A 13,474-nucleotide genomic window follows, 5' to 3' on the forward strand; every position below is an offset into this window, starting at 1 on the left:
CCAAGTTTGGTGAAAGTAACCCCATGAACCCTCCAGACTTAGGATTTTTCATTGCTATTATTTATAAAGGCAAGATTATTTTTCAGTTATCCTCATATTATAAATAGAAGATAAAGGATATTTTTTGTAAATGGAGTAGACTCTGAAGGCAGACATCAAAGCTACTAACAGTGGCTATGTGATGTTGAGAAACTTGTTTATTCTCTTTCTTCTGCAAAATGAGGATGGTCATAATCCTACGTAATGGATTTGCTGTAAGCACTAAATGAAATGTCAAATAAAACACACCTAGTGCAGTGCCTACTCAGTGGGGTGCTTAATGAGATGCTACTTGCTCTCCTCACCTCTCTTTTCTCCAACTGGAGAGGTCCTAGAGCAGTTTCAAATTCAGAGTCCTCTTAGAATGATAGAAAGTAAAGTTGGGTGGTGAGTTTGAAGCCAGCGCACTCAGTAAGAGAGTTCCTTCTGTGCTCTTTGTCACAGATAGCCATAAGTGAATGGCAAGGCTTCTTATAAAAAGAACTTCTGTCACTAAGGACAGATGCTTTTTTGCCATAGGACTAGGGAAGCCTACACTGACTGATAGAAGTTAGCGGATTTCAGGTTATGTTAAGGTCACACATCTGGTGAAGAAGAGAACACAGAACCATCAAATGGATTCATTCTAAAATCATGTTTCCTTTTGGATTTCACACAGTTGTCAAAGATAAACTTAGGGTACTTCTCTTCCATTTGAAACCTGTTTAAATATCTGTACTCTTTATATTATTAATGGCATTATTTAAAAATAACAATAAGATGATAGACATTCTAAATATTATTTATTTGGGGGCTTTGAAAAATCCTAAATATCATTATTATGAGGTTGAATTTCTTTCCCTTTAGATTTGTTTTGGCCTCATTTAGATCTTAATTTCCATTCTCTTAGTACATTCCAGCCCCCCAGGTGGCCCGGGAGGAGCAGGCTGGTGTGTGAATCTTCTGAGATGAATCCACAAGGAAATATTTCTTACATGTGAACAATCTGGCTTGAGTCTGAAAAGAATAGAAGCACATGGCCAAAATAAGTAGGAGAATTTATTTTGTTTTGGAAGGTCCCAACATATTTCCTCTCTTTTATAAATCTTGACATTTGCACTGTAGAATGTTTGGTTTTTGAGGATCCTTTGAAAGAATAGTGTTTGCTGGCATTGTTTCTTCTTTCATTTATCTCAATGGAGAAATGGCAAGATTAATCCATTGGTGCCTGCAAGAATTTCTTTTCAAATCCGGCATTGTTTTAAACTAGCAACTAATCCCTGAAGAAGACTCAAGAGTCTTTCCTAATCTTGCTCAACTTGATAATGAGGCTCAAGTTTGCTGTTTTAAAGGGCATCACAAATCCCTGGATTCCCGCCCCCCCCCCCCCCCCCCCCGCAAAAAGCCCCAGGGAAAGTCAGTGGGTGGGAGGATCTGCCCAGATCTTGCATTGTTACAGAGAATCTTGTATTGTACAGAGAACAGAGCTCAGTAAGGGAGCCAATTCCTCAAGTGCCAAAAAAGGTTCTCTTTCAACTGACACATCTGTGGTCTTGTTTATCTGTTCATTGCAATTGAGAAGCAGATCTACAAATCATAACTGGGTGAAAGTTAATCTTAAATCTTAAAAAAAATGAGTCACGTTATGAAAATTAAGTCGTGTAGGAAAAGGTCACCTGTGCAGTGAAATGCTTTGTAATTTCACCAAACTGCTGTATCTTGTATATTTCTGTACTACTAGCTCTTTCTAGCTATTTAATGCGATTTCAGGCTTTATTCTTTTGGAAGCAGATAGTATTCTAATATATTATTAATCCAAATTTATGAGCAACTAAATGTTTACTCAAATATGAATTTTAGTCAAGACTTGGTCTGCTTAAATAGTCTGACAAATCAAATACAAAGCATAAAAATAATATTTCAGTATAAGCATCCACCATCTGTTAAAAATTCAGGTATGCAACATTTGGATCCTGCTTTATTTGGAAGTTCATTCTGAGCCACAAAACCTGTACCCTCCTTTCTTTTTTTTTTTAAATTTTATTTTATTATGTTGTACCCTCCTTTCTGATGCCTAATGTCCTTTAGGCTCTCACGGCATCTGCATTCTGGCACATAAAATCACCAACAGGGCCATGCCTCAAGTTTCAGCATTGAGGTTTTGGAAGTTACTGTTCTTTTTTTTTGGAGCGCAAGGAACAAAGAATGAAAGAAATCAATCTTTTTACTGTCACCTTCTAATAAGGCATTCAGCATCTCCCCTGAGATTTAGTCCAAAATCACCTGTTCTGAGTTTTCTAGATCCTGTCTTTTCAGGCACACAGACAGGATCATCTGAAACATGGCAGCGTTCAGTAGGGTAAGAAGCTGGGCAACCGCCCACTTGCCCTACCAGCCTTGAGCTTCCTGGCTTTTGCCGCCTCTCAAGGTCACTCTCAGGAACTAGGCAAGGACTTACTGTCCTATGTCCCCCAAAATGTAGCACCCTGGGTCTGTCTTCTCTGGGTTAAACACATTTACAGTTTGGGGGAACCTTTAATTGTGGTGATTTTAGATGCCATTAGTTTAAATAAAGAGAAAGTTTCTAACTGGAGAAAATCATTGGCCTGTTGTCTTCAAAAAGCTTCGGGAAGGCTCAGTATTACAGTATGAGCTTCAGGATGAGTATCACGGAGACAAGTTACCTTTAGATCCATGGCTAAATGTATCCCCCACTGTCTTTCGGCTACATCTCCCAGGACACAAGGTGAGGCCATGGAGTCCCTCTCATCCTTTCCTCTGAGAGAAATACACCAGGAGAGCATACCCACTTTATCACATAGAAAGGCAGGGATGTTATATTATGGGCATATGTTAATTGACTGAACTTTGACCAGCCTGGACTTGAATATGTGACCAGTAGTAAAAATAAAGGAAAGAGTAAGCAATTATGAAGGCAGCTCAAATATTTTTACATTATTAAAATAAGACTATTCCAAATTAAATACACCTTCATTTCTCTCCCATTTGTTCATTCATTTAACATCATTTAACAATGTGTGCCTATTCTCTGCTTTGTTTTTTGAAGAAAATCAAAGCTGTGAAGTAGACTTTTACCCTTAACAATATGTCTAGATCAAACTTGTAGAAATTTTCAGAATATTTTGTTCTGTCCTTGATATATTTGACAGGTGATCTTGTGCATTTGAATTGCAAATAACAACAAAACACCCACAAGGGAGACTTGTTTGGGGAGATTGCAGAGCCCAGTGTCCCCTCAGTGAGGGTAGCTTGGTCAGGCACAGTGGGTGGGGAGGAACCTGTGTGTCCCATCCCGTCTACCTGGTCCTGCTCCAGAGGGTCTGCATCTCCCTCTCCTTTGAGGCTGGTCGTGCTTTCCATCCTTCTCTCAACTGTAAATACTGAGATGGAATTGTCACCAACTTAATGTCATTTAAGTCCCCATGTTTCTTTCAAAGTATTGGTGGCATGTTTGAGGGCAGGAGCTCGATCTCCCTTCCCTCCTTCCACCCAGCCTTCCTGCTGACTGCCCACCCAAGTTCACAGGATCACCGTTCACTCAGTTGCTAGAGCCCCGAGCCCTGGTAAGACCCTTGATTCCTTGGACTCCTTATCCATTATCATCAACAAGTCCTATGGGTGCTCCTCGACATTTTCTCTAACATCTGGTTGCCTTTCTCTGTCTCTCCTGCCACAGTCCTCATCCCACCTCTCAACCAGACCGAGAAATAACCTGCAGCTGGGTCTCCCCGCCTCCAGCCTCTGTTCTTCCTCTATTCCACTGCTACCACACTCTGCCTTATCCAGATTGCCCTTGTAAAATTATAAATCAAACTATGTCACTTCCTTGTAAAATTATAAATTTTATATCCGCATTATCCTTGTAAAATTATAAATCAGACTATGTCACTTCCTTAGCTAAAACACCTCATTGGAGTCTCATTAAATGAGAACAAAATTCAGGCTCCTAACCCTGAGGGCCATGGCACTTCCTGCCTCCATACCCTCATCCTGGGCTCTGGCCCACTCCCTCTCTGTGCTTCTCTGTGCCCAGAACCAACTAGCTCTCTCCCGTCTTCCTAGAGTTCACTCCCTGCTCATTCACGGCTAGTTCTTCCTCCATCATCAGGTGACCTCTTTCCCACCCACCCGGATTATTCCCTAGTCTTTGTCTTGTTATATCCATAACATTTATCCCACTCTGTAATTATTCTACATACCGCTTTTTGTTGTTATTTGCTATCTCCCTCACTAAAGTATAAGCTGTCTTGTTCTCTGTTGCAGCAAACCTTAAGTTAGCAAAGTAACCTGAGATTGGACACAGTAATACTTATATACTTAATCAAGTTAAATGGTTAACTGATTAATATGGAGGCTTGCACAAAGCAACCTAAGGTATAAAACTAAAGCAACAAACCATAAGGAGTCAGCCCTGGGCCAGGATTATCTGCAAAGAGCCGCTTCTCCCCCGAACTATCAGAGGACTTGGCAGGGCCAGGGAAACCCATACATCTGTCTTCAGTGATCTCTCCTTGCTGTGACTTCAGAGAAGCATGCGTATTTATCCATGGGCACGCTTATTTATTCAGTACCTACTAGGTACCAGGATGGGCAAAAAGGAAGGTCTAACATAGACTGTTCTTTTTTTTTTTTTTTTTTTTTTGCTTTGCTTTCCAGGACATTTGTCCTTTTTTTTTTCCATCATGTTTGCTTTGGGAATAACTGGAATTGGGCATTCCAAATCCCCATAACTAGGATTTTATATTCTCACTTTATAAACAGTTATATACACTTGGTTTATTTCCTCCGAGTGAGCGCAGACTTCTGGGGTCCCGGGGCGGATTACCCCCCTAGACCTGGCACAGTGCTCAGAGAAGAGCTCAGGCTCAGGAAAAGTTCTGAGGGGAGGGAGGAACTGTCCTGGAGGATGGAGAAGGAATGAGTGGATTCCAGAGCCGCTAGAGCAGGGCTCAGCCTTTGAACATTTTAACAACAAAGACTTGCATTTTGTTTACATTGCAGCCCATCCCAAGGTATCATGTGGGTCCTGAATCTTTCAGGACATTTTGGAGCAACAGGAAGGGTTGTGTGCCCTCAGAATGCTGCTTTGTTATCACTTCCTGAATTCTGTATTTCTAGAGGGAACATCGGGCATGTCAGGAGTGCTAAACTCAGCTGTTTCTTGTAAGAGAAAATCGATGGTTCAGGGTCAGTAATAATCTCTCTCACCAGAGACAAACTGAGTAGACGGTATCAGGTATGTGTGTGTGTGTGTGTGTGTGTGTGTGTGTTTAAATGCTGACTCGGTTTTGTGGTATGCCATTAGGTGAGTTTTTAAAATAAACCCTAAAGATATAAACCTTTAAAATAATGGTCAGGCCAGTTTGGCTACTCTCCATTATTGTTCATTTCCTTTTCAAATGATGTTCAGGTGGTTCTCAAAGATTGGTGCAATCTCTAAGTTGGCAATTTGGCCTGGGACCTTTTGGAAGGTTTTGATGCAGGGCCCATTCCAGAGCTATGGAATGAGAGTGTCAAGGAGGGATGGGGATGGGGATGGTGGCGCCAGGCTCCACTGCTCTTGCAAGTTTGGAAAAATAATCTTCCTCAAACAAGTGTGGCCGTAGAATGAGATATTTGTTTATCTGTACGATGCTGTCCCGTTAGGTTTACATAACTCATGGTGACATCACACGGACGAGGCGCTCTCTCTACTCCCTTCCACAGGCAACACGGTGCCCATAGCGTTTGTCTTGTGCAGTGAGGCACCGCACTTGCCTTTTCCTTCCTTGGGCTCTTCTGCTGAGATGAACCCATTCTGCAAAGGTAAATTGTTAACTTTTAATAATAAACAATGAAAAAACAACTCATGACACTTTAGAAAAATGTTCCTTTGCCTCCAGATCGTTTGTGACTTTGATACACTCCATTGACATGTTTTTATAGCATGGTTTTAGCCACAAAGAAGAAAGTGGATTCATCTGATGAGAAGTTCTGGCCTAACACGTAAAGGTTGACTGAAACCGGAAGGAGGTTCCACAGATAAATTACTTCAATGTATTTTCCAGTTAAGGGAGTCTGCCTAGCATATGATTCCAACAAGATGTTTGCAGTTTTGTCTAGTCTGCGGAGCATGGAATCTGTTGATCGGGCGTTGTGGATGGAAGCCTTGCGTGGAGTCTTGATTGGCTGCTTCAGAATCACATAGGGCAGCTCTTTGATCATACGGAGGCCTGAGATTCGCTCCCAGAATTTCTCATTTAGGAAGTTTGAGGTGAAGCTAGGTACGTACCTGCTCTCTTAAAGATTCCCGGGTGATCATCAGGACTTACCCCGACCCAGGTTGAATCTTTGAGTGCTCGGAGCTAAAGAAAAATGGATGTTTGCGTTCCACCAAAACTAACTGTCCTATCCTCCCTGTCCGAATTGTGTGGGAATGATTGCCATGTGCTGAGTGTGGGGAGGCAGCTGTGGGGGTGAGATATGGCAGCTGCTTGGTGCTCAGACCCTCTCCCAGGGTGCCACAGGAATACATGTTGGCACATTCGAAGTGGGGAACTTTTAGCAAAGGCAAGTTAAAGGATTTACATGTCTTCAAATAAGTTGTAGATGTTGACAAGTTCCATAAATAATATGGAATTTTTTTTTTTTTGCCTTTCTAAACTGTAAAGTGTTTTCTTTTAAATTTCTAAGATCGCTTTGGAACCAGGGGAATTAAATCTTCTTTTATATGGGCGCCTGGGTGGCTCAGTTGGTTAAGTGACTGCCTTCGGCTCAGGTCATGATCCCGGAGTGCTGGGATCGAGTCCCACATCGGGCTCCCGGCTCAGCGGGGAGCCTGTTCTCCCTCTGACCCTATCCCCTCTCATGCTGTTTCTCTCTCTCTCTCTCTCTCTCTCTCTCTCAAATAAATAAATAAAATCTTTAAATAAATAAATAAATAAATCTTCTTTTATAGCTACTCCTTAGCTTCAAGGCCAGAGTCTGGTTGCATTCGAATGCCGGGAGAGATTACAACTCCCACAAGCAAGGCTGCTTGTTAGTAAATACATTTGAGCGCGTGGACGCTGTTCCAGAGGATCAGTGTTTATCCTTCACCAGACGAATCATTTAGGGGGAGAAAGCCTGCCTGTTAAAAAGCAGGCCTGACGTGACTAATGGCAGTTCTGGCCCCAGGCTGGACAGTGGGGGCTCACAGAGGCCAACCTGGCTCACTTTCGGCTCCCTCTCAGCGTGGCAGGTTTAGAAAGCGTTTCCAACTGAGGACCCCAGGGATTCCGGTACAAAAATGCTGAAAACCCTCAAGTACAGTGGTATGTTTATAAAAGTCACGGGGGCCCCAGTCCCACCCAAGAGAAGTCAAGGAAATGCGTTTGTCTAACCTCACAAAGGTTCTCGACCAGAGTACTATATTTGATTTAATCTATATCCGCAGCAATTCTACAACTGAATAATAAGCCACTTATTAGGAAAGTTAGGAGTGTGTTTCTGACTGGGACCTGGGCGGCTCTAGCTGTGTTGTCTCTCAGGATCTCCTTTCTCAAGTACGGTCACTGATGGTTTGGGCCCAGCTTTCTTCCTCAGGGAGGATTTTTATGTGTCGCCCTGCTGTGAGGGGGAAATTAAGCAACGCATGCCCCATGAACAGATGGTTTGTATGTGGATGGCGGTGTGGGTGCCATAGCAATAGCTTCTCTGGATGGGTCCCCACAGACACTCTTGGGGGCGCCAGAGCAGGTGGAAAGGAAGAGCTGGTATGGGACGTGGGGGCCTTAAGAGCTTGGGAGGGGATCGTATGGCCAAGGACACATTCCAAGCATGTCCCAAGGCCAAGAGAGCCTGTGGACTCTGGGTTCCCCACATGGTTTCCTACAGGCGGAGCTTCTAGGCAAAGATTAGGGTAAGGCTGGAGAGACAGACTGGTTCCAGGTGTGGTAGTGCCTGAGAGGTGGGCAAGCTCTGTATTCTCTCCAGGTAATCTCATCAGACCCCTGACTTTAGAAACCATCACTCTACCACTGAAATTCAGATAGACCTCTCCAGTTTCCACCTCCCTCCAGCCCTCCAGATCCCTGTGCTGGCTGCCCTTGTAACATCTCCAACAACATAGCCATCTCAGAACTGAATTCCACCCCCAACCTTCTCCCCCCTTGCTTATCCCCATCCCCATCTCCTCAATAATGACAAAAATACAGGAACTGTCTTTGATTCTTCTCTGTCCCTCCTCCCTCCCCATCAAATTTACCAATGAGTTCTGCTGACTTGACCTTTAAGACAAACAGCAGAGACACCAACCTCTCTTCAGCTCCGTGAGCTCCTGTCTCCTCCTCGACCACAGCAGTAGCCTCCTCGCTGCGGTGTCCCTTGGCATCACCATGTGCAATAGACCACGTCATAGCCCTCACTATGTGGAGTGATTGGCGATCAGACTCAGAGTGAGTTCAAGAGAAATGAGGAGTAGGGGAAGTGATGCCATGTTTTTAGCCAACTCTTGGAGAGTCACTTCGAGAGGCAAATATGGGTTGGAAGGGGTGTGGGTTGGAGATGGTGAGGCATGTTTTGTTTGTTGATGGGGAGATATGGGAGAGGGAGCATGAGGTAATGCAGAGGGGGGAGGATGGCTGGGACCATCCTTTTCCCTGGTGTCTCAAGGCATGCAGCTCATCCACAGTCACAGGACAGGGGGGCCTGATTACCTGCTGCACAGGTGAGCTTTAGGTTGGTAGGCTGATGTGCCAGCCTGGAGTTAGCCCCCCTTCTCTCAATGAAGTAGGAAGGGGGCTCATCAGCTCACAACGGGGAGGGTGAATTGGTAGAAGAGAAAATATGTCAGAGAACATGTACCTTCTTTCTGAACCTACCATGGTGCCTTTGACCAGCTCTTCCCTCCATCTGGAATGTTCTTGCTGAGGATTTGCACATGGCTGGTGACTTTGTGACATTCAGATGGTGGCTTAAATGTCACCTCCTCAGAGAGGCTCTCCCTGACCTCAGAACCTAAAATAGCCACCCTGCTACTCACAGTCACATCACCCTATTTTAATTCTCTGACTAGGGTTTGTTACTGAGAGATATTCAGCTTGTTAATTTTCTACTTGCCTCCATGTTTATCACTGCATCTCTTAGGAGATACTAGCACATATTAGGCCCTGAACCTGCGGAGAAGTCTTCATGAATAAGCATGAGACATCCCTTTTCCTTCAGGAAAAGATGCAAATGTGTCATGATGGAATACAATAGAACCCAGCTTGGGTATATAGACTTGAATAGGCCCGAGATTAAATCTGTGTGTGGTGTGGAGGGTGAGTGTGCATCCTGGCCCCTTGGTTTCAGCAATGGACAGCTGAAGTTACGAGTGGTGTGTACCTTCTAGGCAAAGAGAAGATCTGAGTTCTCCAGGCCACTCGGGACTAACTTGAACTTCCTACCAGACTTCCTTTGTTGGCTTCCTTTAGTGCACGTGGGCATAGTTAGAGGTTGTTACCATTAGTGAATATTATTTAAATATCTGAACTAAGTGTATCAAGAAAAAACCTTTAAAATAGGAGAATGGAGAGGCTGGGCTGAAAAAAAAAAAAACAAACCTTTAAAAGGGGAAAAATGGAAAGGCTGGGCTGTACTCTTTAAACCTTAAAGAGATGTCTGAACTGGGCCTAAGGACCTTTCTGGCTCTTCAGCTAGTGCATTTTCAATTGGGCTTAAGAGAAGACTGCTAGCCTAGGGGCAAATGTAAATAAAACTTCATGCATCTGAAACTACCTTCTGTCTTAAAATGATGGCTTATTTCTAACAACTTTAAAAAATAATCCTAAACCTTCTAGGAAAAACTAATTAGCCAAAAAACCTTTTGATGTAGTCTCTAAAAACAAAACAGACAAAAACACCTTGTATACCCAGTTTAAAATAATGCATAGGGGCGCCTGGGTGGCTCAGCCGTTAAGCGTCTGCCTTTGGCTCAGGTCATGATCCCGGGGTCCTGGGATCGAGCCCCGCATCAGACTCCCTGCTCCATGGGAAGCCTGCTTCTCCCTCTCCCACTTCTCCTGCTTGTGTTCCCTCTCTTGCTGTGTCTCTCTCTGTCAAATAAATAAAATCTTTAAAAATAAATAAATAAAGTAATGCATAGAAATATGTATATATTCTGCCCATGTGTTTCTTCCCCAAATCTCTGATGATAGTACTGATGGGCTGAAGCATTCAGGATTGAATCTGTATATCATTCTCTAAAAGGATAAAATAGGAAGTAACTGTATATCTAGTCAAGTAACCCAAGACCACTCACCCTCCCATGGCCAGGAAACACTAAAATAATGGACAGAATTTACTTCAGAAAGAAAAGGGATTTCATAAGCACTGATTGAACCACCATTTTGGTTCAAGCCATAGATACTCTCATCAAACTACCTATCACCTTGGTGGCAGACCATAAATGTGAGGAACCGGACCCAGATTGATGAAAGTTAAGATTTTGATAGATGTTTCAGTTTCTTCTTCTGTGTATAAAAAATGAGTTCATGTGGCTCAGACAAAGGACGCTGTTCAGGGTCCTTTGATTGGTGATGTTTCCTGTTTACTTCTTTAGGAAAGATCCAAGTGACTTGGGCTTTCACAAGCACTGTCAGAGACCTGGGGGGGACATAAGTGGTTGTCTGCAGTTTTCTGTTGGTTTGTGAAGTTCACCTCACTGACTGACCCATAAATTACAAACCATATAATCTGCTGGGTGGGGAGGCAGAGTTCTGGACTGCAGTGTTTTGTGTTTCTCCGTTATTTAGGCTGGAGGAGAAAAAATAGATCCAGAAGAGGCGCTGATCTACGAAGAGGATTTAGATGAAGGGGACGGTGTTGAAGGCGAGGTGGAAGAGAGCACAAAATTAAAAATGTTCCGCAGACTCGCCTCTGTGGCCTCCAAGCTTAAGGAGTTTATCGGCAACATGATCACCACCGCGGGAAAGGTCGTGGTGACAATTTTACTCGGTTCGTCAGGTGAGCGTTTCTGGCTCCGGATGGAGCACAGGTAGCACTTTGGCGAATACTGGAAGACATGGCTGAGGAGAAAATACGGGGAGAAACCATTCTGGTCTGTGACACCAAACGCATAACCGTAGCTGCTGGAAGACTGGCCACGTGTATACAGCACACACAACAGAAATCCTTTTTCCTGTTCAGCTGTAGCGTTTGGGTTTTTAGTTGGTTTCTGTCAACCTCCGTAAAGCCATCTTTTCCTATGTCTTAAGTGATGTCATGTTTTATGTGTAGATCCGAAAAACCACTCTTCTCCCCCAGAGCCCAGGAAGGGCAATGGGCTCTGATGAGAATGTTGGTGTCCCTCTCCGGAGCCACATGTGTGCCTTCTGAAAGCATGTCTGTTTACACTGGGTCCTTAGTAATCTTAATTTAACTCTCCAGGATATACTATTTTTCTTCCTCAGATTGTAATCTTGCAGCACAGACACTCACTTCCTTTAAATCTTGGCTGCCGACCGCTTGTTCCATAATAATGTTATCTCCATCTTCTCCCTCCTTCCATCCCACTGTTGGCGCTGCCCAGAGCCGCTGGGAAGTTTAGGCCATACCTCTTCGTGGAAAGCACACGAGATGAAACAACGTGGCTGTTTTTTCAGAGGGAAATTAAAAAGTGGGAAAGAGAATAGAATTTCTCGAGAAATATATCCCAATATTTTAACAAAGGGTCATTTCAAAATGCCCCCCACCAAGGTTTTTAAATGCCTGTCAAAGAATTACCTCACTTTACCTGCCCCCTTGTGGTAATAGTGCAAATCAAATTTTGTGGGATAGGGCAAAGTTTTAGTGAGACTTTGCCACAGATGTAATATTGTTATGAATCCTACTTAACCAAAAAAAAAGTAAGTCATCATAAAAAATGATATCAGGGAAAGTTGGAATGGACACACAAGTACTCCTGAAAAGTTGGGGGGGAAGTAGAAAGATAGAAACAGGCAAGCAAATATGCTAAATTCTATTGTATGAAAAGTAGATGTTTACTCTGCTCAAACACCGTGGGAAGAATTTCTTCATCATATTGTTTCTTTATATTTATAAATATCACTTTATGTATGACATTTTTTCACAACAAAAATAGCATAAGTTCTGATTTAATAAATAAAATGTGATTCATACTTTAATAATTTGATCCATCCCTGAAAGCATATGAAGGAAATGTCCATAATCTCCAAGAGTTACATTTCCTGAGTGGTAAATGATTTTCTGGTTCTGTGCAATTTGTCATGACCGTATCTCTTCTTCCTTAGGTATGATGTTGCCATCTTTGACCTCATCTGTGTACTTCTTTGTATTTTTGGGTCTGTGCACCTGGTGGTCCTGGTGCCGCACGTTCGATCCGTTGCTGTTCAGCTGTCTCTGTGTTCTGCTGGCTATTTTCACTGCGGGGCACTTGATTGGACTTTATTTATACCAGTTCCAATTCTTTCAAGAAGCGGTTCCACCCAATGACTACTATGCGAGGTAAGAGAAATGGTGAAGACATTTCAAGGGGAGCTAGGCCTCCTTTATGATCTTGTTTGAATTTGCAGGGGTTCTTCTCAATGCCAATTAATGCGCTCAGCAAAGTTTGGGGGGGATGGGAGAAGCAATCTAGCGCTTTCAAGTTATTGAATGACAAAATCTAGAAGGAAGTAGAAGGTCTCTTCAGACAGAGGTGCTGCTGGGACATGGAGAGAGGGGAGGCTGCTGTTTGGTCTCAGCTGTGGAAAGAGATCCCAGGAGAACATTTTAAATCAAAGAATAAAAAAAAAGTGTTAAGGCATCCAGCTGGAGGATGCTCTCACGGGCCAAATAATAGAGCATCAAAAATAATAATGACTTGATTGTAAAAATATAAAAATAAGAAGGCATGAATTCATGGGGAAAGAGAGATAGAGAGCTAATTTGCTTCAACTGAAGACAACCATTACACCAACTCCTTACTTTGAAAAATGGGAATTAAAGGTAAAGAATCCAGCATTTACTTTGACTTTTTAGAAGGAGTTCTAGGTGATTCTCATGATGAGACAAAACCCACCTTTACAGGATAACACCAGCTAATGAAAGGGGAAGGAATAATAGAATTAGAAAATTACTGTTTCTCAGTTCTTAATGAAATACTGATTCTCATTGCAAACTGAAACCATTACTTGAAAAGGTTGTTGGGCTAAAAGATGTTTGCAGAATGACAACGTATAACCTCATTGATTATTCGCCAATGGCAAAGGGAAAATCAAACCTTTGTAATGGTGATCAACACTGCAACCAGTTGATCAAACTAGTACTACCCAAAGTGGGATAGCTCAACATTTCACACTTGTGATGTGATGTAATATGAAGTATACAGCATCATATTGTTAAACTTTTAGACCTAACCCCTGATTACAGTAATTTATAAAGGATAGAAAAATAATGACTCCACAGGAAAACAATCAGAGAAATCCGAAATATG

At 42.8% G+C, this 13,474-nt stretch overlaps 1 protein-coding gene across 3 annotated transcripts in view; it reads left to right on the forward strand.

Annotated features, from left to right (window-relative positions):
• Positions 1 to 13,474, forward strand: part of PIEZO2 (piezo type mechanosensitive ion channel component 2) — a 503,601-nt gene that overhangs the window by 286,115 nt on the left and 204,012 nt on the right. For all 3 annotated transcript variants that reach the window (XM_064578003.1, XM_064578004.1, XM_064578002.1), the window contains exons 6-7: positions 10,794 to 11,004; positions 12,291 to 12,504. In XM_064578003.1, coding sequence (XP_064434073.1) covers positions 10,794 to 11,004; positions 12,291 to 12,504 — 425 coding nt within the window. The remainder of the gene's footprint in view (positions 1 to 10,793; positions 11,005 to 12,290; positions 12,505 to 13,474) is intronic.

This window comes from Mirounga angustirostris, unplaced genomic scaffold (genome assembly GCF_029215605.1).
Source record: "Mirounga angustirostris isolate CCGP_5_RB_7025 unplaced genomic scaffold, mMirAng1.0.hap1 SCAF_14, whole genome shotgun sequence".
Taxonomy (NCBI): domain Eukaryota; kingdom Metazoa; phylum Chordata; class Mammalia; order Carnivora; family Phocidae; genus Mirounga; species Mirounga angustirostris.